This window comes from Talpa europaea (genome assembly GCF_964194135.1).
Source record: "Talpa europaea genome assembly, chromosome: 11".
NCBI lineage: Eukaryota > Metazoa > Chordata > Mammalia > Eulipotyphla > Talpidae > Talpa > Talpa europaea.
Genome location: NC_140078.1, coordinates 17,065,233 through 17,092,685, shown reverse-complemented (window position 1 = coordinate 17,092,685; position 27,453 = coordinate 17,065,233). Strand labels below are relative to the sequence as shown.

The 27,453-nt window shown below is 45.6% G+C and overlaps 1 protein-coding gene across 1 annotated transcript; it reads right to left on the bottom strand.

Annotated features, from left to right (window-relative positions):
* Window positions 1-4,595: 4,595 nt before the first annotated feature.
* On the bottom strand, window positions 4,596-25,865 carry FKBP1A (FKBP prolyl isomerase 1A; the record flags this gene model as incomplete). The annotated part of the gene is made up of 5 exons (XM_084247250.1): window positions 4,596-4,794; window positions 6,822-6,985; window positions 9,826-9,938; window positions 25,700-25,747; window positions 25,829-25,865. The coding sequence occupies 4 exons, from the start codon at window positions 25,863-25,865 to the stop codon at window positions 6,857-6,859; spliced, it is 327 nt and encodes a 108-aa protein (XP_084103376.1). The 3' UTR covers window positions 4,596-4,794; window positions 6,822-6,856.
* Between the last annotated feature and the right edge of the window lie 1,588 nt (window positions 25,866-27,453).

Here is a 27,453-nt window from a genome sequence, read left to right as displayed (position 1 = left end):
TATGTCAATTTTCGTTTGCAGAGAAATCTTTTAAAAACAAAATAGGCATTACTCCCCTACTGAAAACTGATGTCATCATTATGCAAACTATGCCTGTAATATATAATGCCCTGTTTTTTTTTTTAAATAATAAATTTTATTTTTATATATAATGCCCTGTTTTACCTGGCTCCTGTCCAATTCTGTCTCTCTCGCCTCTATTCCCCCTGTACTGGTCCCACTGTTTTCCTAGTACCTCTAACGTGGTATCCTCAAGGGAACTTGCTGTTCCATTCTAGAACAGTTTTCCTCGAAGTCTTCACTTGGTTGCTTACTGTCCTCATTGCTTTCACACTTTGGATATCTGACATTATCAATGTTCTAGGCTTCCAGTAGAATGCCAGGTCTTGCAGGCAGTGTCTTTCTCTGTCCTGTCCTGTCTTCACGCCTGACACTTGGAACAGTACTGATCGTAAGTGTGGCATATCATAAGTACAGTGTGGTTAACTGAATTTTCCTGTATCTTGAGCATGTACTGCTTTCAAAAATGTAAAAAAAAAAAAACCAAAAAACAAAAAACCAAAACACCAATCTAATTCTAATAGAAACTACAATAGTAATTAAGGCAGATGCAATAACATATCAGTTCTGCATACCCAGTGGCAAACATTTCTAGCTTTCAAATAAAATCTGACAGCTATTTTCTGTGTACCCACTGGGGCAGCTGCTGTGGCAAGCCTAGCCTCTGATGGGTCAGTAATCAATCTGTTCTGTGCACGCATGGAACTTGGGGAGCTCAAAGAAACTCACCAGACATACTCTAGGCAGAAGCTAAGGCAATGCTTGTCCTTTGGCATGAATCCATTTTTGGTCTCAGGTGTCCCTCATTAATTCACTTTATTTAATTAGAGGTTTGAACAAGAATCTCTAAGCTATGGTTTCTCGTGATACCTAAGAAGCCAAGGTTGTCAAGCGAGGGAGCCCACATTATTCAGCAAGCAGGTGTGAGTTAGGATAAAATTCTTACAGACATCCTACATGTCAAAGATAAAACTAAATGCAAGACAAAATTTTAAAAGGCTGTTTACTCACAAACATGAAGCAAGGGACTCCTTCTACCATCACCTTCTGCCAGAGGGCATTCACAGGTGTCAGGGAGTAAAGGAGCCGACACTATCTCATTGGAAAACACTGGTTAGGTTAGGATCTAGAGATGTGAGGAAGAGATTGATGGCTAGCTGCAAGGGAGCAAGCCAGCAGTTTGGGGACATCTCAAAAAAGGACGAGGGAGGAGGATTTTCTGTGGTCAGCCGTTTCCTGCAACAAGTAGGGGGCCACTGGAATGCTTTTATTTTTGCTCTGAACATGTACTCGAAATTATTGGAGAGACTACTACCAAGGCAACACGTTTCTTTCATTTTCAAAACATTACAAATGGTTAAAATTTTAGGGCTGGAAATGATCATTCAATAATGGAAACACTCAAACAAGGGTAATTTAGTGCCTAAACCTTAGCAAAAGTTAGAAGCTGAATTAAAAATAAATTGTCCAGAACTCGAGAACTATAAACATAACCATTATGCTTCTAAAAAGTAAAAGAGTAAGTGAAAATATGGTCAGTAGCAACATGAACCAGTTTCAAGAAGGTCCATCAGTGTTGCTACTTCTTTATTGGAAGCCCCGACTCCATGTTGGGGCCCTGGACCTCAGATGAGGCTGAGCGCTTCCCGGTCCTCAAGAGTGCTCCACTGGTCCAGACAGTCAAGTCTCTGGAAACTTAATTCTGGCCAATGAACATGAGGGTGGGTGGGAGGTTTGTTTTTAGAGGACCACAGAGGTGACAGCCCATTTTCTGTCCTAATAAGCGAGATGCGTTTTCGGTATATGGGAGCAACACAAATTTATCACAGGTCTGGAGGCCAGCAATCTGAAAGGGGTATCACGGGGCTAAAATGAGTGTTGGCAGGACTGGTTACTTCTGGAAGTCCTAGGAGAGAATTCGTCTCCTTGCCTTTTTCAGCTTCTATAGGCCACTTGTAATTCCTTCCTCCATCAATGTCAGCAGCATGATGTCTTCAGATGTCTCTCTGTCCTCATGTCTCTGACCCTTTAAGGACTTTGTGATCACAGTGGAACCAACCATGTAATTCATGATAACCGTGCCCTGCCCCCCCATCCCAAAGCCCAAAGCCCAGCCGCCTCATATTCTAAATGTAATCACAGTCACAAAATTCCCTTTGCCATGTAAAGTAACATAATTAGTTTCTGGGCATTAGGCTGTAGGCATCTTTGGCTGCCATGGTTCTGCCTGTCACCAACTCTCAGACCCAAATCCAGAGGATTTCCTCCCAAACCTTAGTTTTCTCTGACAACCGAGAGCCTCCTTATGTGTCTGAAAAACAGTACCACAGTGTGCTGAGTGCAAGCTAACTTGCTGCAGGACCCCATTTAAATTAAAGCCTACAACATGCAACACTGTGGTAAACAGCCCTGAATTAGAGGCAATGGGAGTGAGATGGGTACTGACTGGAAAAGATGTGATGACATTCTATTATCTTGATGGGGTTTTCGGGCACAAAGTGCAAACAAATACTGAATTTTAACATGTATTTAAGGGAAGTAATACCTGACATCATAAAGGACAACTAGAAGGGTAGAAAATATGTGATAATCCCTGGTGATGAAGCAGGTTGAGCGCAGTGCTGTGGAGTTGTCCTCAGCCTCTGCAGCGCTGGTTCGATTCCCAGCCGGCCAGGGAGAGTCCCACACAGCACGGCAGACCTCTCCTGTCGTGCCTGCTGCTCCCCTCAGCAGTGTATTTCAGTCCTTCTGCCTGTTCTGCCTCTGGTGAATTCTCTCACCCTCCTGCGCTTCTGACTGTACCCAGTGCTTGCATAAATAAATAAATAAATCTTAAAAAAAAAAAAGAAAAAGATTTCCTTTAAAAAAAAAAGAGAAAATATGTGATAAAAAGGTATAACATGTTCAGCATTGAAGTCTATAGGTGTTCACTGTAAAAATCTTTTATTTATTGTCTAACAATTTTTATTAAAGAAGTTTTGGGAAAGTAAGCTATGACCCTGAAATATTAACCCAGTGACCAAATTAAGAGGGCAAATAAAAAGGTAGAGATGGAACTGGAAAATCATGAACCAACAAGTACTGAATAACTTCTATTAAAAACCAAAGACTCAACCAGGGTGATTCTGAAAGGTTCTCATGGAGGCGTGAGCGCATTTCTGATGGTCTCCGTAAGGAAGAGGGGAGCGTCACCAGCACGCAAAGGGTAGTGGGCAGGGAAGCCACTGTATCCACCCAGCATGTCCACATGACAAAGAATCAAGAAACACTGACTTAAAACCCAGTCTTCCCTCGGTAATTCTTTATTCACGTGCTGGTAGCACACCACCAACTGGGTTGTGACTCACTTCTTGTCTCCCACTTCCTGGTAACGCCAGAGAAAGCAGCATAGTGCTCTCCAGGACACATATTTAGCAAACATTTCCTGCTATTTGAGGATGTGCTCCCTGACAACCCCAGCTTGACCTCCAGGTAGTTATCTACATGGGTGCAGATGCAAACAACCTATAGCTCCCTGCTCTCCCGCCCCTCACGGAAGAATGGAGAAGGATGTTCGGTGGTCTCTGACGCTACACCCCCAACCCCATCACCCTGCACCAAAGGACAGGGGAGGCCCCTGAAAGTAAGTACCATCACACAGAACTGAGAAAAGCCAGCATAAAGCACTTTTATTGCAATAATAAAACTTGAAACTCATATGTAGTGCAGGGGCTGGGGAGGGGGGTAGGCGGCAATAAATTCTCTCACCAAATCACTACACAGGACAGCAAAGGGGTGAGAGCAGGGAAGGAAATGCCAAGAAATTTTGAGATCAGCTAGGGGAACTGAGCATCGAAAAACATGAGATGCTGAAGCTGCGATGACCAGCATCATTTTCTTAAGAGAACACTCAAGGATTTGTCATGATGACTGGGCTTTCACTGGGTGTTAAGTGTCTACAAACAGCACCTTCAATTTAAACTTTCGATTAAAGTTCTTAAAATTTAGGAAGAAGTCTGGATAGGTAGGAGATTACAAAAGTCCTGAATATCCATTAGAAAAACCACAGGATGGGGGGGGTGGAGGTGGGTGGGAAGGCCAGGCCACAAAGAAGGCTTCAGAGGTTCCAGCTGGCCTGGGGACAGATACCTGTAGTGTCCATCGCAGTGAAAACAATCTGCTTTCAAAAGGCAGAGGATTTAAGGGGGGGGGGCAGTGGAGGCTAAGGCTCTCTCCTCCCTCCCCACTTCAGTTTTGAATAGGGCTTTTAATTCAACCCAAGGACATCTCTCTACTTGGGAGAATAATTTGGCCCTCAACAGCGCCTCAAATCTGCTATGGCTTTGCAGCGCAGCAGCAAGAATGTTTAATATATAATAGATAAAAATTTCATCCAAAAAAAAAAATAAAATAAAGATTCTTGTAACCCCCCCCTCACACACACACTCATTCCTATTCTAAAGTTAACCCATTACTTGTGCTGTTAATACTTAATTGGAAACCTATCTATATCCAAAAAACTTAAACTGAATCTTCACCCCAAAATGAAAACAAAATAAATGAGTAACTTGAGGTTTATGGCATATAGTTTAGGTCAACACACATACAAGGAGGAAGGGGGAGAGCAAAGCTGGGTGATAGAACACATTCAGTCGGGGTAGATGTTTATACAAAGAGTGTAGTGGAACATCAGGAAAAGCTCCATATGGATTCGCGTGCACGCATCTGAAGGCGCCAGGTCTCTCCATGGCACATCTGTTGGGGACAGAAAGTTTGTGAGTTCCAGCAACTCAGTACTCTGTGTGTGGTGCAGCCAGCCACAGGCTGTCTGCCATCCCCAGACCCTTCCCTCCCCCTGTCAAGGTGAGGTCTTGCTGAGACCAAGCCACTTCTGCTCCAACTGGGGAGTTTGCAGCTTGGCCGGGTTCCTGCTTAAAGTGGTCCTTCAACCTAAGGTTGAATTTATTTTGCTGAAAACAGCAGGAGGGGAGTCCACCAATGCCATAACAATAGGATTCCCCTCTATCATTCTCTCTCCCAACATGGCTGCATATAGGGCTCCCTCAGGAGCTTTAAAATATCCTAATGCTTCAGGGAGGGATTCCTAGCAGCTTCCCAGGTGATGTTACTGTGTGCAAACTTAAGTGGTATTTCTCATGTTGAATAGACTTAGAAAACATCTGCAGTCTTCCTTCCTTCATTCAAATATGTACCTTTCTGGGTTTGCCCTTAGATTTTTTTTTCCCAAGAAGCTCTGAGGTGTTCTTTGAAACTGCATGAGGAGATTCACAGCCCTTCAGTCCTACCATCCCCTCTTTCCCCCTCACTATCCTACCAGATTTACAGAAAGTCGATTTCCACACCAGCATAACTCCCAACTACATGTCATCAAAAAAAGTACTTGGTGTCATCCAAGTACTGCCTTAAGTACATTTATATTTAAATGATTCAGCTCCCAAACAACGGGAAGGTTGGGACTAGGTGTGTAAACCTTTGGGTAGAGACAGACTTTGTAAAATGTCAAGGATTCTCTCTTGGCAGGAATAAGCAGCAAAGAAGCTACAGTCTTCAAACCTACCCAGCCTGTATGACCCAGGTATGTAGAGCTCAAACCACTGAAAAAGGAAACAACTGGTAATAAAAAAGCCCCTCTACCTAAATAAGCACACAAGAGACAAGACTGTTACACCATTAATCTGGTTGCCATTTGTTGCAGCTTTCAAACAAAAAGCATTCTCACCTAGTCCTTAGCTGGGGCTTTCTGGTTCTAGGGGCAGGAGGAAGCAATTAGAGATCTGGGGCCAACTATAAAGATGATGACAACATTCACAGGTTTTATGAGTCTATCACCCACATGAAAAGTCATGCACCACTAGAATAACAAACGTGGTTTCCCAGAAATGAGAGTAGAGGAAAGGAAAAAAAGCCCAGGAAGTGGAAACAGGAATTAAGTTCCCGTCCTAGCTTAATGCTGCTTGAACTTGACCTGAGCAAGGTCTGTGTCTCTGGGTCTGTCTCCTCAGCCATTGCACAGGAAGGTTGACTCAGTCCCAAGATCCTCCCCAGGACTGTCTGAGAACATCATTTACACTTCACAAGTATCATTTGGCTTCACCTTTCAATGTAATGATAATAAAGTTGGGTCTGCTGCCCTCAGGTGTCCCCGGCTTGCCCCCTGAGGCAGGTGGCCCAAGGTGGTAACTCATACAATGTGACAGGCAAGCAAAGCATCTGACATCTAAAGAATTAAAATGTTGGCACTAAAAATCTGCCCTGTACTTCCACAGTTCCCAACTCAAGTTTATTTTATGTTACATATAAAAACACTTCATTTTAATAGCTACCATCAGCTTTCCCCTGCCCAGGAATCCCTTTGAGAGGCTATGCCATCCCTTTTCATTGGGTGACCAACTTCTACATTCCAAGTACACAGTCACGCACCACACAGCAATGTCAGTCTACACCACAACGCATTTATTGGCAGTGTCCTGTGGACAGCCTCACTGTACAGGAGGCTATACTACCCAGGTTTGTGTAGATATACCCGATGATGTTCATAGAATGACAAAACTGCCTAACAAACACTTCTCAGAACATACCCTCATCATTAAGTGACATGACTGGGCCCTCAGTAACTAAAACTGGAAGGATACCCAACACAGGAAGAAGTAGGGGGTTAAAAAAAATGGTATTTCTTGTTCTCTCTGCTACCCATCAAGCACTGGGTACAATACAGGAGGAGCGAAGGCAATTAGAGGCCCTCGAGCACTGAATTTCCTTACCCAAGGACCAGGAGCTAACAAGGCAGCCATTCTTGTCATTCCAGTTTTAGAAGTTCCACGTCAAAGACGAGAGTGGCATTTGGTGGGATAATGCCTGGGTGTCCAGTGGAACCGTAGGCGTAGTCGGGGGAGATAGTCAGTTTGGCTCTCTGACCCACACTCATCTGTGAAAAGAACAAGAATCAGTTGGACACACTCCCCAGCTATTTCCACAAGAAAGAAGCAGAGCTGTTACCTGTGTGTGGGTGTCCCTGGCCCAGGTTGATGTCATTAGGATAGTCCAGTGAGTGTGCAGCTGTCTGGGCATCAAGCAGGTGGAGGTTGGCAGCAAGCTGGAGGAGCTCTGTATCTGGTTCCAAGGTGCCCAGTGGTGGTTAAAAACCCCTGACTTCTAGAGTGGTCAAGGCCCTCCTGCTTTCTGCTCAGGTCTTAGTGACCTAACTCTGGGCCATAGTGTCACCCACTAGTCCTTCACTGGCCTGTCTCTTAAAACATATGTTAAATGGCATCTATGCTCTTGAAAAAGGAATACTCCACAGTGAAAACTGTGCTTTAAAAGAAAACACAAAGAAAGTAATACTAGGTGTAGTCTACTTTTCTATACTTTCTGTATTTATACTCACTCTCAGAAATACAAAAAAAAAAAAAAAAAACCTTTAAAAAGAGGAAAAAGAAACACACACATACACAATATCTATATCTGTCTGTATAAACAAAAAACACCCTTGGAAAGATAAATGCCACCGTTTTTCCTATGAGAAGAGACTACAGTAGGCCAGGGAAAGGGGAAAATAATCACTTTCAAAAATACCGTTTTTTTTTTTTTTTCTAATCAAATACACAAATAAGTTTAAATATTTATTATCTGAACAGTGAACAGGTTCTCCATGTGTTTGTTTCTGGTTCTCTATGACAACTCAAGAGATGGTGGGTAAAGAGGAAGATGCAGGCTGTCATAAAGCTCCTAATATAACGCAGAAACCATATTTCCAACAGCTCCCTTAAGAAACTGGGACATGCTGGACCAAGGTGGTAAGGACAGCTAAAAGCATATAAGCTTAATCTAATAAAATTAATAATAATTATATCCTTTTACCCAGCAATACCACTTTCAGCATCTTTTGCTAACAACTCAAATGTCCAATACACAGATACACTTGGACCATGGGTTAGCCACTGAAAATAGTACAGTGACATCGAATGGTTCCTTAAATGGCATTAACATGGAAAACTGCCCAAGACACATCATTGTGATTGGTGGGGGAGGGGAAGAATCCTGCTAAAACAGTACAGATAGTATACTGCATACCTGTAAATACACAAAAACAAAACAACAGCAAAAAGAAAAAGGGACAAAAGACAATCCCTTCCTTACTGTGGTTTTACCTCACTTGTTCAAGAAATAGTCCAGAGTTAGAAGATGTTCTATGTAGGCCTCAGACTTCTCACCTAGACTTCTCCCAAATGACAGAGCTTTGTGACTGACCCCAAAGTTCCTAGGGTCCAGGGGGAGCTTGGACATTTCCCCAACACTCTGTCATGCCTTGTGAAATAGGCAGATCACACTATCTTGGTGGCAGCTATGGCTCTTGGAACACACAACACAGTCATTGTTCCAACGCTGGAACAGTCACAGAAGATGAACAATGGCTGGCACTGGAGATGGGCCACAGACCCAAGAGCAGACCAGAAATGGGGGTGAGAGGAGGGATGGGGATGTGGGGCCAACAGGATGGGACAAAAAGGTACAGTTGGCAATGTTTCCAAAGGAAGTAAACCACAAAGATCCTCTCCTCGTCGTACTGCCAGCCCTCTGCACTACAGGAACAGAAATCTAGACACCTGGGGGTGGGATGGCTTAAAGTTTCTGAAACTTAAGCTGTTTATTTGGAGATAAATCAGTGATATTTTATAGATGAATTGGAGCAATGTGTATTCTGGAAAAGAGAAAGAAGTCTTTCTCTCTACTTTAGTTAAATCTCTAATTCTCTCTGGAAAGAGAGAAACAGATTAATTACGCTTCAGGCAGGGTCTAAAATAAAGTCTCGTTGGTCCAAGACCACTGTAAACATCCCTTTATGTGATTAAAGCCAAGAAAAAAATCACTAGGCTTGATGGAAGGAGAGAATCTTAACTGAACTCTGGCAACTGTGGGCACCCTATTGTATACTGGGAATTCCGTGGTGTTGGCAGAACAAAAGCTGTTTACACAAACTGGGGGGGAGAGGTGAGGAAACAGACTCAAGACAAACAAAATGACTTTCTCCATGAGTATGACCTCTCAGAAGTGGTCTGACTCAACAGGGTCAATAACACAAACACAAATTAAAATTACACTAAGATAACATTTTCACTCATATTGTCCTGAAGCCAAAAGTTTAACACCACACTGTGCTGGAGCAACTGGGAAGACAGGCACCTTCGTAGCAGGCTGGTGGCAGTTGCTAGTTTAATCCCTACAGATGGCAACTTGGCAACATATGTCAAAATACAGTGCATCCAGCCAATGAAGCACTCACTCTACTTGTGACAGCGTGCCTATGACAACACTTGCACAAATATAAAATAAAGTCCATACAAGATCAGTCACCACAGCACTGTTTACAATAGCAGAGAAATGGAAATGACCCAAATGGTCATTAGTAGGGAACTGGTCAGATGAATGACAGCATGCCCGCCTGACGGACCACAGGAGACTTTCCTGCTCTTCTATGTCCCGATCTATAAAGTATCAAAGATAGATCAAGGGAAAAAAGCAAAGTACAAAACAATGTGTGTACCTAACAAGAAAACAAAAAAGAGCATGTTTTGTCTATACGTAGAGAAACTCAACAGGAAACACTAACAACAGGAGTTACTTGTAGGGCACTAGAGAAACGGGATCAGAGTCAGGTTTTTCATCTATATACTTATTTCATTCTTGAACATGAATGTCTTACCCATCCTCATAATTTAAAAGATAAACACCAGGAAACAAAACAAAACAAAACAAACAAGAGCATACCTGGGCAACCCCTTCTTCCCAGCCTCGGATCACCTCCTGCTTGCCTAGCATAAACTTAAAGGGCTTGTTTCTGTCCCGGGAGGAATCAAATTTCTTTCCATCTTCAAGCATCCCTGTGAAAAAGGGCAGTTGTAACATGAGTAACAAGGAGTAATGACAAGAAGCAGTCAGAAACTTGCAGAAGAGAGCCCATCACAGATGCCAGGGCTGAATGGCCCGGGAGGGTGTCCAATGCCTGAGGAGCAATTGTGGAGGCCAGAGGGGTCATTCTGCATCCTGGTGGGCGTCTTCGGAGCTGGAGTAGTCCCTCTACTAGGCTTGTCAACACTCTTCCCCCACCTCACAGCAGTAAATTGACCACAAAGGACCCAGCCTACCAGTCTATGAATGGTCTGGAGAATGGGAAAGTATAAACAGTTCTGGATTGAATTTCTAGCACTTTGTGGATTTCCTCCCAAACTAAGGATAATTGTGGACCCTCTGGGTGCACTCAACAGCTGAAAGTCACATACAAAGCAAGAAGCAGTATTTCTTCCTCAAATTCACCCATGATCCTTTACAGAAACATGGTAGTGCAGAAATGAATGCAATGAGGATACCAGTTGGTGCTGAAGTATCAGAGACTCAAAAGCGGTGTTGGAAAAGACACCAAAATCCTCTCACCAGTGAACTGCTTATGACTCTGACTCTAGCTGAATTGTGGGTAGTGCTTCCACTGAGACAGGAATGGGGTTAAGCACTTTCCTTCCCTACATCAGGTTATTCAATCCTTCCTAAAGCACTATTCCCTCTTCACAGATGAAGGAACTGAGGCAGAGAGAAGTGGTAACCTGCCAACACAGTCTAGCTAGACTATAAACCATGTTCATTCTCTAAACTTGTTTCCAGACAAACCACAATAGCATCCTCCATTAAAAGGGGGAATACCTGAGGGTGAGTGCCAGGAGATAAAAGAAATTAACCCATCAGCATCAGTTTCCCCAGAAGCCAGCATCAGCCACTATAGTAGTTGTGATGGAGGTCCTAAAAGCTCTTTTAACAGGATCCCAAACTGAAGGGGCCAACAAGTTGTTGAAATATGATCACTACAGAGCTGATCTCACTGGAAGCTGAGGGCAGACACCCGCAGTGGGTCTAAGCAATATTCAGAAGATCCAGCAAAACACAGAATTTTGGTGTTTGTATGTTTTAGAGATGGGAAACTCCAACATTCTAACCTAAAAAACAACATCCACATGCATACATGCAACAGGGAAGCAGAGATCAATGGAGAGAGTTATCACTGTCCCCAGACTATATTTTGACAAACTAGGGAATGGGGAATGGGGGAGGCAGGAACTGCTGTCCTAATACAACAGGGGCTGAGAGGCTGGGGGCAATGGGGGGATGACAGAGGCCCTGGAACAGAGTGGGCACTTACAGTGACACAGCCTGGAATTGGGAAAGTCTGAGAGAGAAAGAGGAATATGGGGATCCACCCCGCCTAGCCCTAAATCAGTGAAGAGTCAAGAGCTCTCACACTCCAAACCTAGCAAGATAGGGTATACTGGCAGTTCATCCCTGTATCAGAACACAGCCAGTACTGATAAAACAAATGGCAGGGCTAGAACAGCTTTTATAAATGAGTAAGTGGGAAAAGTACAGATCTCTACTGTCCACATTAAGCACTGCAGACATTCCCTGTAGCCCATTTTGAGTTCTGTTTTACAGACTGCACCCACCCCAACTGAACTCAGAGTGAAGGGTGAAAGTAGGCAATGAACAGCTAGGATCCTTAGAATCCTTTTTCTGGCCAGGAAGGGAGCCTTACTATCTACCTGCCCAAGGTAGCTTATAATAGAAATAAAGCAAGCAACTCCAAAGTTCAGTAACTTGCCCAAGGAAGAACCAGTGAGAATGGGGACTAACTCTAACAAAAGGTTTTGTTTAGTCCAATGGGGACTGTAAGCCATGAATAAAACTGAAAACCAGACATAGTTTCTTCCTGCTCTGCTCTCTTTAGACCTTGAATAGAATTTCAGGGCTTCTTGCTCAGTCACTTAGTCACTACTAAGGAAGCCCTCTGGGAAAGTGAGGTGCTAGGAAGGCTTTGCCAATGGGGAGGAACACTACCTTCTATCTGGCTGTAACGAGATGGTATGCAGAAGCAGTAATGTGAAGAAGCAGGAATGAATGTGTATCAGCATTTTCTGGAGTGGATATTAGGCTGGAGAGTGTTGAATGCAGAATGTAAGAGAAGCTGTGACTGTCAAAACAGGTATTTTTGGCCAAAATGGAGCAAGAGAAATCAAATGTATCCTCCTAGCGGAAACAATCAAAAACAAACAATAAAAACAGGCCCCGAAAAACCATATTAAAAAAAGAGAAACAACCTAGACAGTAGCTAAAACAATGTTTTTTTAAGACACTGGACAACATAACGAAGGACTGATCCCTGAGAAATGGGAATAAACAAGGGGGGTCCTATGATTGCCCTGCTTATATCCTAGGGAGTTTCCAGGGAAAGGGAACTGAGATAGAGGACAAAGCAATTTGGGTCACAGGACACATACCAGAAAGAAGAGGACTACTAGAGACCCCCAAAGATTTGCAGCAGGTCCCCCTTGGGTATTCAGTAGAGAACTATTTAACACACGTATTTTAGGAAACTACTCAAGGCAAGGAAAATAACCAGCCAAAACAATAGTGCTCAGATTTCACACCAGACTGGAATCCAGTGCTTGCTCCCACTAGACTGGAGAAACTCGTGGTTCACAAGTCACTAGGTAGGATGCCCACGAAGATCTCAACTCTTTAGTGGAGATTCAGTGCTCCCTAACAAATCATCAAGTTAAGACCCAAGAAGATCAAACTGTTTCTAAGTAACTGAAGTGGTTCCCAGTACTAAGTTCAAGAAAATGTATTAGAATACGAGTATCTAAACACCTGCAAAGGTGAAATTCACAATGTACAGCATCCAAAGATTACCAGCATGCAAATAGGTAGGAAAACACATCCCACTGATGAGTAAGAAGACTAACCATCGATCAATTGAAACCAACCCAAAATTGATTCACTTGTTAGAATTAGTGAAGAACAACAATAAAATTCAAATTAACTTCCAGAGATGCAAACTACAATGCCTACAATGAAAATACGCTGGGCTGGAAAAAAATTGACAACCACAGGCAAAAAGTAAAAACTTGGATCTAGCCAGACTTCACATGATATGCAGATCAACTCAAAATGAGTAATAGACCTAAATGCAAATTTCTAGAAGCAAATATAGCAAAATAATTTTTGTGACAGAGTTAGGCAAAGATTTCTTAGATATGATGTCAAAAGGCACAATTCATATGATAAATTAAAATGCAAATAGGACACTTTAAATCATTATCCAAAAGACATACAAGTCAGCAGTCCAAAACAAAACAAAACATCTTGGCCAGGGAGAGAACCCACAAACTGCGGCAGACCTCTCCTGTCTTACCTGCTGCTCCCCTCAGCAGTATATTTCAGTCAGTCTGCCTGTTCTGTTCCCCACTCTGTCCCTGGTGAATCCTCTCACCCCTGGCACCTCTGCCCTACACCCCAGTTCTTATATGCATAAATAAATGAATCTCTATTTAAAAAAAAGGATCTGAACAATTTCCCCCAAGAAGACTTATGACCAATAGCACAAGAAACGGTTCTCCACGTCACTAATCATTAGGGAAATGCCAATCAAAACCACCATGATAGATCACTTCATACCCACTAGGATAGCTATTATCAAAAAAGATAAATACAAATGAATAAAAGACACTTTAAATATGTCTGATAAAAGACATATTGAGTATATATAGTGAGCTCTCAAAACTCAGAAACCAACCAACTTAAAAGGGCAAAAGATGTAACAGATAAAGAATCTCTTCACTGAAAAAGATGTATATACACATGGCAAATAACCCCACAAAAAGATATTCAACATTACTCGTCATTATAAAAAAGCAAATAGGAGATATAACTAGTACCAATTAGCATGAGTACAACTGAAAAGACGGAAGGGATCAGGTGCTGGATGCGGACATGAAGGAACTACTGATAGAATTTTCATATACTGCTGGTGAGACGATAAAATGGAACAACCAGTTTACAAAATAGCAGATTAATTTAAACATACACTTCCCTCTCACATGACCTAGGCATCCTATCCTGGATTTAGCCATGAGAAATGACAGCCTGCATTCACACAAATACTCACATTCACAGCAGACTTAACTGTAATGGTCCCAAACGGGAGCCTGCCAACTGGTGAATGCACTACCAAGCGTCGCCATACAGCAGAAAACTATTCAAGCAATAAAAAGGAACAAACTATTGGTATAGGTAACATCATCAAAGACTCTCAAAATAATTATGCTAAGTGATAGAAGTCACATAAGAGTACATGCTGCTGTCTGATTCTATTTAAATAAAACTTTTTTTAAAGATTTATTTTTATTTATACAAGCACTGGGTACAGTCAGAAGCGCGGGAGGGTGAGAGAATTCACCAGAGCCAGAGCGGGGAGCAGAGCAGGCAGAAGGACCGAAGTACACTGCTGAGGGGAGCAGCGGGCGGCAGGAGAGGTCTGCGCGCCATGTGGGACCCTCGCCCAGCGGCCGGGGATGGAACTGGCACTGCAGAGGCTGCGGGCAGCTTCGCAACCCAGCACTAGGGCTCAACCGCTGCGCCACCGGGGAGGCCCTAAATAAAACTTTTGACAACGCAAACCAATGTATGCTGGTAGAAAGCATATTGGTTGTAAGGTTAGTTAAATGGAAAGGTGGGAGAGGTTTCAAAGGGGAACAAAGAAATGTATCAAAATTTATGAAGTTGTACACTTTAAATATGTGTAATTTGTGAAATATCAATTACGTCTCAATTAAAATTTTTTTAGGGAACAAAAAAAGAAAAAAGTGAGATTTACTAAAAGCCTACATATGGTTACCTCCTACACCCAACCTGGCAAACCTGTCTCTTGTTGGGAAGGGAGCAAGTGAAGCAGGCACCAAGTCAAGTCACACCACTTGGCTCCCACTGTAATTCTGGACAACTCCAGAGACCTTGAACAGTGAAACCACCTGCCAAGTAAGCGCATAATTTCCTAGAGAAGGCACACTCTACTGACAGAAGGCAACTGAGGTCATAGTTCAGATTCTTTAAACTTCAAAGGCCCACTTCTAGCAAAAACCACTACCAGCATTAACTTTCTATTTCCACAAATGACCACTTCATTCCTGACTACACACAGAGCTATATTTCATGACCCAGACACTGTCTGGGGTAGCTCTGTACCCTCAATTTCAAGAATTAATTCTTGTCTATCCTGACTGAATGCAGCTCAAGGTCAGACTGAACTTGGAGTTCTGTCCCTGTGACACTCAGTTCAACCTTGGCACTTGCAACGCTGGCACTCATAGCACATTCAGATATGCTTCACTTGCTTAATTTTAAGAACTGGGAGGACAAGCATGGGGCCTCCATATTTAGTTCTTCCTTATATGGTAGGAAGAATCAGAGGGGTAATCCCAGAATGGCAGTTTTTGCTTTCAGCATCTTTAAATTACTTATCAATGAGAAAAATGTGAAAATTTGAGTTCTCCAGTTAACAGCACAAGACCATGAAAGGAGTGAAAGTTAGCTAAGGTTTCATGAGAGGAGAGACTGTTAAAGCAACCTCTGACTACAGGGCAGTTTTATGTCCCTTTCCCCTGTGTGTCCACCCAGTGGTTTAGCTGTTCTGAGGAAGAACCAAACTGAAATTCCTGAGAGGGAGGACGTGGGGGGGAAAGGGGAGGCGGGGCAGGGGGGAGGAAGAAAACACAAAGATGATGAGGTAGAGTCTGGAGTTTGTATATCCTCACGGTAGCCTGCTCTTTCCTGCTACTCAACTCTGAATATTCTTGCTCAGAAGGAACCAGCAGAGGAAGCTTTGGGTCAACAAAGTGCTCTTGGCTATGTTCTTGCTACTCGGCCCAAGTAAAAGAAGAAGGGGTTAAGATCCAAGGCTAGGGGCCTCCCTGGTGCCTAGAGGTTATGTCTCAGCACTACAACTGTGAAGGCCCATCACGATGGCCCAAGTTCAATCCCTGGCCAGGGAGCTGACCCACATGACACAGCAGACCCCTCTTGTCTCACCTGCTGCACCCCTCAGCAGTGTATTTCAGTAGGTCTGCCTGTTCTGCTCCCCACCCTGCCCTACCCTGTCTCGGGTGAATCCCGCCCACGTCTGGCCTACACCTCAGTTCTACACCAAATTGAATAAATAAATAAATAAATAAATAAGATTCAAAGCTAGGATTTGGAGTTTTGCGAGGATCACTGGGTTATTGCTTCACTAATAATCCAATAGAAACAGAGTCACTTAAAATGTATTCTGCTTTCTAGAAGGTAGAGTTCCCCATATGCCCTCTGCTAAGTAAGGAGAGATGACTGAAGCAGGCACCTATAGAGTTATATATAGCTTCAGCACTTATTGTATGTAGTTAAAGATCATGACTCATGATGTGGTTTTCAACTGCTAATAAATCACTGCAGGTGGCTTTCATATGCTACCGTTTACAGGGTTCAAAAATAGCAAGTTTATGACAAGAAAAACCAAAAACCCCAAACCTAAACGAAATAATGACAACAACATAAAAGAAAATCCCAGCCCTTAAAGTTTCAAAACAAAATAAAGTGCTTTCCATTTACAGCAGGGATGACATAGGATTTCTACTTTCCAGAAGAGAGGAGGGAGGTTGCAGGGTCTAAGAGCTAAAGGCATGAGCTCTAGAACTTGACTCCAAATTACAGTAATTCCCTCCCTGGCTCTCCTGCTTTTTTCCTCGCTCTCTAGGAGTCTAAAGTTGACATTGCAGCCAAAGGGACAGTCTTTTAAAATACAAGGCAGGCCATATCTAATAATAGGATTATTTGTACATGGGTTATTTCACCGATAGTTATATACAGTCATATGTATGTGTATATATAGTTCTTCTCCTGAAAACGATCCCAATGACCCTCCTCACTCAGAAGTCAAAAAAGTCCTTAAAATGGCGTATGAGACCCTGTAAGAGTTGCCCCGCATACTGCCATCTCTCTGACCTCATCTCTGATTACTCACTCACACTTCACTCAGGGAACACTTTCCTTATGTTCTCCATTCACGCTGGGACACTCTCCCCCCAGGGTTTTTGTCCTTACTGCTCCTTGTGCTTTAAAAGGCTTTTACCCAGATGGTCACATGTATTGCCCCTTTCCTCCATTAGGTCTTTGTTCAAATGTCACTTTCTCATTGAGGCCTTTGTTAGTCTAAACTCTCAACTTTCTCCTGTCCCTTCCTTAGCACTTACTGGGTAATACACAGTATATTTTGCTTATTAATCACATTTATTAACAGTCCTTCCCTCTGCAGTATAAGATCTATAACGTGTTTCCTTCACTCTCATATCTTGGTACCAAGAACAAGGCATAGAATAGATGACCAGTAAGCACTTGAGAAGCGTATCTGCCCCCCAACTCCCCATGCAGGCCTTTGCACTCACTTGGCAAGCCCTCTCCTCCTGCCTGAAAGAGGCATAAACATCAAGTCCCAGGTGTGGGCTGCTCATGGCACTTCCCTTATACAAGATAAGCACCTCGAGGGCAAGGCTGCATCCCAGTTCCTAACACATCTGCTGAATGACTGAAAGGTTCTGTTAAGCAGTATGCAGGGAGTGTGAGAAGGAGGCATGGTCAAAATTTCATTAATCTACTGGCAATGGGCAAAGTCCAAAATGTTGTATTTTTTTCTTATTCTAAAAGGAAATAGAAATATTATACTAACTGTGACAAGAATGTAGTCTTCCCCCACTGGAACCTCATGCCAGATCCTGGCTCTGAATTCAAGCAGTCACAGAGTATCTACCCCACCTCAGGTGCAGATAGAGAAGGACCTTGGAGAACACCACAAACGTGGGCCTGGCCTCCTAGAGCCCGCAGTCTGCTGGGGAAAGAGTAAATGGAATCACACACAGCCCGACTGTGAGGAAGGTTGAGAAGGAAATGGATGGGCACCATGTCAGAGAATCAGAGGCTTGTATGTGTGCACGTGTGAAGAACCACTTTAGCCAAGGCTCAGGGGAAGAGTTATTAAGGTGCAGTAGGGACAGTATGGTGGCACCTAAGCATAAGGAGGACAGAGGCCTTCCTGGAAGGAAAAGACTTGGCATGTTTGAGGAACTGATGCAGACCAGGGTGGTCTGAGCTCCTGGTGGGGAAGACTGAAGGCAGTGAGAGGAGCGATGGCAGCATCCAGGAATCTGTTCTCTGCCTCCCTTTACTCCTACTTTTTGTACTGTTTGAACTATTTGGCCAGGGTTAAAGAGGGTTGAGAGAAAGAATCCAAGGACTCAGTTGAGTTCTTAGGTAGTTTATTAAAAAAAAAAACAAAAAAAAACAAAACACAAAAAAATAAACAAACCAAAAAGGCAGGATGGGGGGGGGGGAGGAATAGAAATAAACAAGTATTACTTGAGCACTGAAGGGAGAACTGGACACGATATATCCAAGTTCCCTGTAATGCCCTTGCCCCCTTCCATGGGAAATAGCAATTTACAATATATTTTTTTTTTTTAAAGATATATTTATTTATTATTTATACAAGCACTGGGTACAGTCAGAAGCGCAGGAGGGTGAGAGGATTCACCAGAGCCAGAGCGGGGAGCAGAGCAGGCAGAAGGACCGAAGTACACTGCTGAGGGGAGCAGTGGGCGGCAGGAGGTGTCTGCGCGCCAAGCGGGACCCTCCTCCGGTGGACGGGGAGTAGCCGGGGATCGAACCGGCGCTGTAGAGGCCGCGGGCAGCTTCGCAACCCAGCGCTCAACCGCTGCGCCACCGGGGAGGCCCTTACAATATTTTTAGGGAAAATCTTAAGGCAAACAAACAGCCCCCAGTGTGTAGATAAAAAGAATTTACTGGCACGTCACAAAAACCAGCTTTTAACCACTCAAAATTTCTAGTTTAAAAAGTCTACGGGTAAATGGGTATTTCATGGTATATACATCATATCCACTAAAACTGTTAATGAAAACATGTCTAGGAGACCTATGAAAAGATGACTGATGCCAAGACAAACCAGTGAAACTAAGAAAATGGTCAAGAAAGAAAGGGAGCATGCAGAGGCCTCTTTTTTTTTTTTTTAAAAGATTTATTTATTCATGCATATAAGAACTGAGGTACAGGCCAGAGGCGTGGGGGGTGAGAGGATTCACCAGAGACCCAGTAGGGAGCAGAACAGGCAGAATGACTGAAATGCCCTGCTGAGGGGAGCAGCGGGTGAGTCATGTGGGTAGCTCACATGCTGCGCCATGTGGGTAGCTCCATGGCTGGCTGGGATCAAATTCCTGCTGCAGTGGCTGTGGACAGCTTCATAGGTTGCGTCTTAACCCCTTGCACCACCAGGGAGGCCCCATGAAGAGGCTTCCACTTGACAAATTCGGAAAAGTCTATCAAAAAAAAATAATGAATATTACTAGTCTTAAGGCCCTGAGTAAAATATGAGTTCTCAGTACACTAAATAATAAAAAAGAGGGAAAAATTCTTTGCCTCCATTGGGGATGACCATAACACCAATTTCTCACTTTAAAGTAGGAATTAAAGGGAAAGAAATAGTTAATCATATTTTATAGAAGAATGGTAGCTAATAAATGTGGAATGAACGAATTTAGAAATCACCACTTTGTAAATGCCAATGAAATAACTTCATGTAAGAATTATCAACTGGTGAAAATTCCAGTAGGTAAAAGGCTAATGAGGAACAGGGCATCTGCAAGATGTCCAAGTAAGTACTCCACAGAGCATGTGCTAACCACAAAGGGGAAAATGCAACTTTACAGAAAAAAGAACAAACTTAGCATCACAAATGCTGATGTCCTCACGGCGTGCTGAATATGAAGTACACAGCATCATGTACGAAATCTTCACACTAAGATATTTACCAGAAACTCTTCAGACATTTAAAACTCAACTTTCAGGTTACAAGAAATCAAGGCGGAGTAAAGGGAGGCAGAGAACAAATTCCAACTCTAAGGATTCTAATCTGCAAGTAAGTTTGGGCCACTTGAGAAGACGAGACAGGGCATTCTGTAAGGTAACAAGCCTGCTCTCTTTGAAAAATCAGAATCATTAAGAAAAAAATTAGGGCCTCCCCTGGTGGCGCAGTGGTTGAGCGCTGGGCTGCGAAGCTGCCCGCACCCTCTGCAGCGCCGGTTCAATCCCCGGCCACCGGGCAAGGGTCCCACATGGCGCGCAGACCTCTCTTGCCGCCTGCTGCTCCCCTCAGCAGTGTATTTCATCACTCTGCCTGTTCTGTTCCCTGCTCTGGTGAATTCTCTCACCTTCCCGCATTTGACTGTACCCAGTGCTTGCATAAATAAATAATTTAAAAAAATTAGCAAGGACTCATTTATATTGATACTAAAGACATAACCAACATAATGAATCAACATCAAATTCTGGAGTCTACAAAAAAAGACTATTAAAAAGAACTCTGACATCCTAGGTAGTCTCAGTATGAATTTGTTTTCAGATACTACTGAATCATTTACATTTTCTGATATGTGACCAGCAGAAAGATAAATATTCTCAATTCTAAGCTCATGCTCAAGTATTTACAGCATCATATCTGCATCTTAAATAGCCCCCCCCCAAAAAAAGATGATATAAACACATTCATATTCTACAGGTAAACAGAAGTGGCATACACGACAAAATGTCACCCAGCATGGAATGTAGGAGGTGGGCATATGGGTATTTATGAATCTATTGTGATTTTTTTTTCCTATGTCTAAGAACTTCACAAACACGAGTTGCACATACATAAGGATGTTCTGGGGGGCTGTGGTTCATTTAAGACAAGCGCCCCTTCTTCCACTCTTACCTGTAGAACAAGATGATGGCATCTCTTGTGCCAACAAGATGATGGCATCTCTGTGGTTTTTGGGAACCACAATCCCAGAAGTAATGTTTCTGTGGCAAGGTATATTTTCAAGATGTTTCACTCCCATTATGTTAAGGGAGAAAAAAGAACTAACACCTTAACTTGCTCATAACCATCTCATAACTTGCTCTCTCTTCATAACCAAACTAGTGTAGTCTAACCCTGATCCCCTCATACCCACCAAGAAACAAACTAAAAACCTCCCTTGGTCCCTACATTTAAGAGAACAGCTGCAGCTTTCTTAGTCAACATATTCTGTTGGCAATTTGTGGGCCTGTTTTAAGACAAATCCTCACTCAGATTCATTTCTCTTTTCTAAGTGCCTGTTTCCCCATCTGTAAAACAGAAGGAGAATGAAGTCTTAGCCACATCCAACTCTAAGGATTCTAATCTGCATGTAAGTTTGGGCCACTTGAGCTGGAGCACTCAGACCAGGACTCTGCCTTTCTCCTACTCTAGACATCACAGGTGGTGCTGACTGAAAGAAGAGGGTGTGGCGTGGGGGACGTTACTAAGTGCCTGTGACACAGAGACAAGCCATCCTCTCCCCCTTCCTGAACGCACCAGACACCACCAACTTTTCACCGCAAGAGCTGTTACTCCCAATCTAAAATGAGCAAGGCATAGGCAAAATCTGAAACTAGCAAAGGACCACCATCCCCTCTGGGGACCACTGTTCACATGCCTTGGTAGGCACACTCTCAACATCCAGGACACAATGAGGACCCCATTTCTATCCTTGTCCTTAACTGTCCAACGTCCACACTGTAGCCAGAAAGGAGGAGTCCTGTTAAAACCCAAGTCAGTTCCCACCTGATTCAGAGAAAGTCACTGTTCAAAGAACAACCTAAAGGTTCACCCATCACCTCATCTCAACTGCTTTCCCCCTCACACAATCCACTCCGATGACATCATTCTCCTTGCTACTCCTCTAACACAAGCAGGTCCCCACCTCAGAGCCCAGTTCTTCCCTCTGTCTGTAAAACTTTTTCCCAGGACAGTCACACTGCTCACCCCCCAACTTCCTTTGGGTAAGTATTAAAGTGTCATTTTATCAGGTCATTTCCAACAACCCTCACTAAAAGAAGCAAAGCCACTTCCCATGACCTCACTGGACTTTACTCCCCACAGGACTTCTCAACACGTGCCAAGGCACACCTTCGTATTAGTCTCCCCACCCCAAGGTTAGCCTCACCAGATCAGGTTTTTGTCTATTTAGTTCACTGGCCATGACCCTGGTACCTGGCTTGATGCTGTTGCTCAATAAACGGGAAAGAGAACAGGGTCCTGTCACAGCCCTGCCCAAACAGTTCAGCATGTCTGCCTGAAGGCTGTACACATGGGGTGGGGGTAGGAGATAGCCATCTGAGGAGTCTGCTGAGGGTGAGCCTTCTTCTAGATATCAGATCATATGCCAAGAAATACCCAGGAGGAGAGTGAATGGAAAAAGGCAGAGAGGAGGGGAGAAAAAAGCTAAGCAAAAGCAAGAGGCAGAGGAAGAGCTGTAGAAATGCGGCCACTGGGAACCCTGTAATAATGGGACCGAGGGATCCTTGGTTTTTCTCAATGAGAAGCCAGGCTACAGACAACTTAAACCCGATCCCAAAGACAAGATGTCCAATTGCTTTTTAAGAGGATAAGAATTCCTGGGCCTCCCTGGTGGCTCAAGGGGTTAAGACACAACCTATGAAGCTATTGGCAGCCAGTGCAGCATGAGTTTGAGCCCCGGCCAGGTAGCTAGCCACACGGCGCAGCAAACCTCTCCTGACTCGCCTGCTGCTCCCCTCAGCAGTGTATTTCAGTCGATCTACCTGTTCTGGTCCCCACTCTGTCTCTGGTGATTCCTCTCAGTCCCCCCATTTACCTCTGGTCTGTACCCCAGCTCTTGTATGCATAAATAAATAAATCTTAAAAAAAAAAGAAAAAGAAAAAGAAAAGAATTCCTTCAATCTACTTGAGGTTGCTCTGACAACGGCTGGTACATGACCTGATGACGTGAATAAAAGGGATCCAAGCCTAGCTGTGTGTCAGAACAAGCTCCATAATAAAGATGACAAAGCTACTACAGCAACTAGGGAGATGTGAGAATACACCTGATCCTCAAGGCACATACTTGGCAGGTTACCTTTCCACCTCCGCCCTCCCACCTCAACGCCTCATGCTATTAGGAGGTGCCTGATTGGTGAGAGTGAATTTCATTTTCCCTTCTGGCACCACAAAGAGATGGTACAGGCCTTTTTATGAGGCCATGTTTATGCTGTGCGCCTCAAGAAGGCAGCAAAGGAAGTACTGTGAATGGCATCAAGGGTATTACTGCAGCTACGAGTAGCATTTCAAACATCTGAGTGGTGAAAGTCAGTCTGTGCTATGCCTATCTAGTGGCTGAGAGGGAATTTGGGCTGTTGATTCTTTGGACCTGACCCCAAGTTAGTAGTGGACACGTGATGGCAATGGACTGGATTTAAGAGTGTTACCCTGACTTGAACCTTGGTCAATGGATTCCTCCATCCTAGGAGCTAGAACTATGGGAATCATACAGTCAAGGAATCTGAGTGAGATATTCAAAAGGAGACAGAGAAACTATCTGAGCATGGGGGTGTGGGGGTGTGGGTGGGCATGCAGCGACTTCCATTATTCACTACTTGGGAGAAGAAACACTGAAGTCTATAACAGGAGACTACTGAGGCAGCCAGGTAGAAAATCAAAGATGAAAAATAGGGGCACTAACGACAATTTCTTCTTCTTGAAGTCTTGTGGGCTTCCTGCCTGTGACGACCCTAGGATCTTTCCAATACCCCACCCCACGCCCATCATATTCCCTCAAGATGGATTCTATTCCCAGATGCTTAAAAGCCTTAATTGCTACAGATGAAATCTCAAAGCGCCTACCCATTCCTCTCACGCCCCCACAGGTCTCAAACAGGTTCTTCCTGGGTGGCTGGTGGCAGACCCGCAGGAACAAAGCCACCCGCCGGAGAACAGCCTATTCTGTGAGCATGAAGCAGAGCTAGCTTCTCGCTAAGGAGTCTTTGTAGGGTTTATCAAAAATGACATAAAAAAGAAAGCTTTTGTCCTAAAGCATGTCAGGGTCCTGCTGCTGTTCTGGTAATATGTGGGTGGGTGCTACCCTCCGGGAAAACACAGACTAGAGAAGAGACAGTGGAAGCCGTGATGGTGTTCTGGGTCCCATGACCATCTGTTCTCTCAGGAAAAGGCCCCAGGCATGCTGTGCAGGGACATTTCACCAAGACACAGTGAAAAATGTGGCTCTGCCTACATGCTGGGGGGTCCGGTTCTGCCAGCAGCAACAGAAAACTGATGAGCCAAGGAAGAGGGGCACAGACTTGGCAGTGGGAGATATGGAGTCAATTATCCTAGTGAGGCTTACAAAGGGGTGGGGGGAGAAGTCACTTCATCATCTCTGAGCCCCAGCCTCTGCCCTAGTTGACTGTGGCAAATCAATGGACTGCCACTCACCCCAGCACTGTGAAAGGCAAAGGTGATTCTTCTAATTCACCTGATCAAACCAATGAGCTTTCTTCCACCAGACCCTTGAAGCTTGGGGCTACAAAGACAGCCATTTAAAACCTCAAAAACACTTTCTAGTTTTGTTCACAGGCATGAAACTGCTCCCTACTAAGATGGGTCTCAACCCTCCTCCTTTGTAGACTTTTTAAAGGTTCTAGTCCTTAACTCCCCCCACTTCCTGCTCCCATTTCCATCCATGAAGATAGGGCAGACAAAAGAAAAAGGCAAGGAAGAGGGGGTGCTGCCTTTTTCCCTTTCCAAGTAAAGTCATTTTCCTCAAGAGAGATCTGGGAGAGATCTCTCACTCATGATCTGAGAGAAGGGTAGAGTTGATGCCCAAGCACCAGTCAGAACTGCCTACAACTTACTGCCCAGGAGGAGCAGAGAGGGAAGAGAGGAAAGGGCCTGAGGAATAGAGGGAAGGGTAAGAAGAAGCGGTGAGGGCGGAGAAGGTTCTTCACATCAACTGTGGCTACATCTACAACCACTCCCCCCTGTCAGGCTGCACCTTGGAGTCTCCACCCGCTCAGTCACAACCCTGCCCTCCCCCCCAACACAGGGGGACTTTTTAAGAGTATGGAGTAAACGGATGGTCCAAAGCACAGGACTTGACGTTTGAATTCTGGCTGCGAATCTAAAACGTTCTTTGGCTTACTGTTCGTTACCTTAACTGGGATCTCAGTTTCCCAACCTTTAAAACAGAAGGGCCAGGGTTCGAAACGGTGTTTTACTGCCACCGAGGCTTGGAACCTAAGTGGCTCAGAAGTAAGAAGCAGAATAAGACCAGGCAGATCCAGCTCCTCCACGGCTGGCACAAACCAAAGCTCTGAGTCTGGAAGGGGGACGTTTTCCCACGCGCGCTGTGGGGTGGGGGGGAGGCGCGGAGAGGGGACAGACCCTGAGCTCCCCAGAGAGGAAGCTCTGCGGAACGGGCACTACCTCGCCCTGATCTCCAGGGCAGGGGGGGCCGGAAGCAGGGACTGGATGTCTCCCGGGACACGGCAGCGGTATAAATCCTTTCTGAGGGCGGCAGGTCCGGCTTCTGCCCCTGCTTGCCTGCGTGACCTTGGCCGAGTGACTGCCCCTCTCCGAGCCTCAGTTTCCCCATCTGCGCAGTGGGCACAAGGGCGGCCGCTTCTGCAGGGGGCCGCGCTCGCGGCCGAGGGAGGCCGGCCGGCCCGCGGGCAGCGCCCAGCAGCGCCGGCGCCGACCGTCCCGGGCTCCACAGGCCCGAGGCTGCCCCCTCGGGGGCGCTGCCACCGCCCAGGCCTCAGCGTTGGGCCACGCGGGCCTCGCGGCCGCCACGCCCCGACCCCGGCGCCAGGCCCCGCGGCGGGCGGGCGGGCGGCCGCGCCCAGGCCCCGGCCCCGCGCGCTCACTCACCCGTGTAGTGCACCACGCAGGTCTGGCCGCGCTTCGGGAAGGTGCGCCCTGAGGAGACAGACAGACGGGCGCGGTGAGCGGACGGGCGCGGGGCGGGGGCGCGGCGGGCCCGCGGGCGCGCGGACTCACCGTCTCCGGGGGAGATGGTCTCCACCTGCACTCCCATGGCGGCGGGGCGGCGGCGGACGCGGGGCGGGCGGCGCGGCGGGCAGCGTGGACCGGCAGGCGAGCTGGCGGCGGCTTCTCGGCTCTGCCTCGTCCCTCCTCACGACGCCTGCGCACGCGCGCGCCCCCGCACGCCCCGCCCTGCGTGCGCGCCCCCGCGCCACGCGCGCGCCCCCGCGGCCCCGGGCCCGGGCACCGGAAGCCCGGAAGCCCACAAGCCCGGAGGCTTCCGGCTGCGGCTCTTTGGGGCTGTGCCGCTTCCCCCACCTTGCCTTTGCCGTGGCTCTCGGCGGGGGGGCGTGTTGCTCGCTGAGGAACCGCAGCTGAGAAGTGGGAGTGCGATGGTGGAGCTGCCAGTGACCGGGCCGCGCTGGGCGGGTTCACGCGTGTAAACACCGTGACGCAGCCTGGGGGAGGCGGGTGGAAGCGCGCGCGTGTCCGCGTTGGCGCCCGGCGGGCCGTGCAGAATCGGAGCTCGGCCCTTCTTCGTTGGCCGGGAGCCAGTGTTTACACTGCTCTGGACAATTCCTGTCTCCTGTCGGGATCCGCGTGTTCGTGCCGTCCTGCCGCCATTGCTTTGGAGCACATATGATAGGCTCTACCCGGGGCTGGGGATGCAGCAGTCAGGGAGGCAGACTCAGGCTTTGGCCTCACAGAACTTACCCCTAGGGGAGACAGACGTCTTCACATAACCACACAGATACACGTGCAGTGTCCAGTCTGTAAGGATTGTGCTGCTTGGCATTATACTGTTGATGGCGTCTTTTTTTTTAATGCACACAAGAACTGGGGTACAGGCCAGAGATGTTGGGGGTGAGAAGACTCACCAGAGACAGAGCGGGGAGCAGAACAGGTGGATCTGCTGAAATGCACTGCTGAGGGGAGCAGCGGGTGAGACAGGAGAGGTCTGCTGCGCCATGTGGGTATCTCCCTGGCCGGGGATGGAACCCGTGCTGCAGAGGCTGCGGACTCCTCACAGTTTGTGTCCCAACCCCTTGCGCCACCAGGGAGGCCCTGTTGATGGCGTCTTGATGAATGTTGGATCCTTGGGTTGTCGCTGAAAAAAGTTTCAGCAGGGTTCCCCTTTCCATGGCACATAGTGAATATACCCAGAGAGAAGACGTTTGTACAGACACAGGCAAGTGAAAGTTACATTTTTAAAGAACAGGTTTATTAGGAAAAGGAGAAATAAAAAGGCACCTGCATGGTCACAGGCGGGCAGGAGAGCTGCATTTTGACAGTGCAGAAATTGTACTGATAAGTGTTGTTTTGGGGAGGGGTTCATTCCTTTGTGAAATTGTTGTCTATTGTTAAATTAATTACTTCTAGGGCATGACTAGGTTGATTTTGTAAGGCCCAATGATTCTCTGTAATGGCCCTCAATCTCTATATCCCCACCGTATACTTTCTATAGCAGTCTGATACTTGCTATAGCAGTTGGTGCCTGAGGAGTTTTCATTTCTATAGCTGGTTTAACAATTCTGTTAGTCATTTCTATCCTCATCTCTTTGGTCTTATGACACCTACATCCTAAATTTTCACCCTTAACTTTCTTAGTCTCCATCATAGTGACTTGAGGTAAAGGCTCC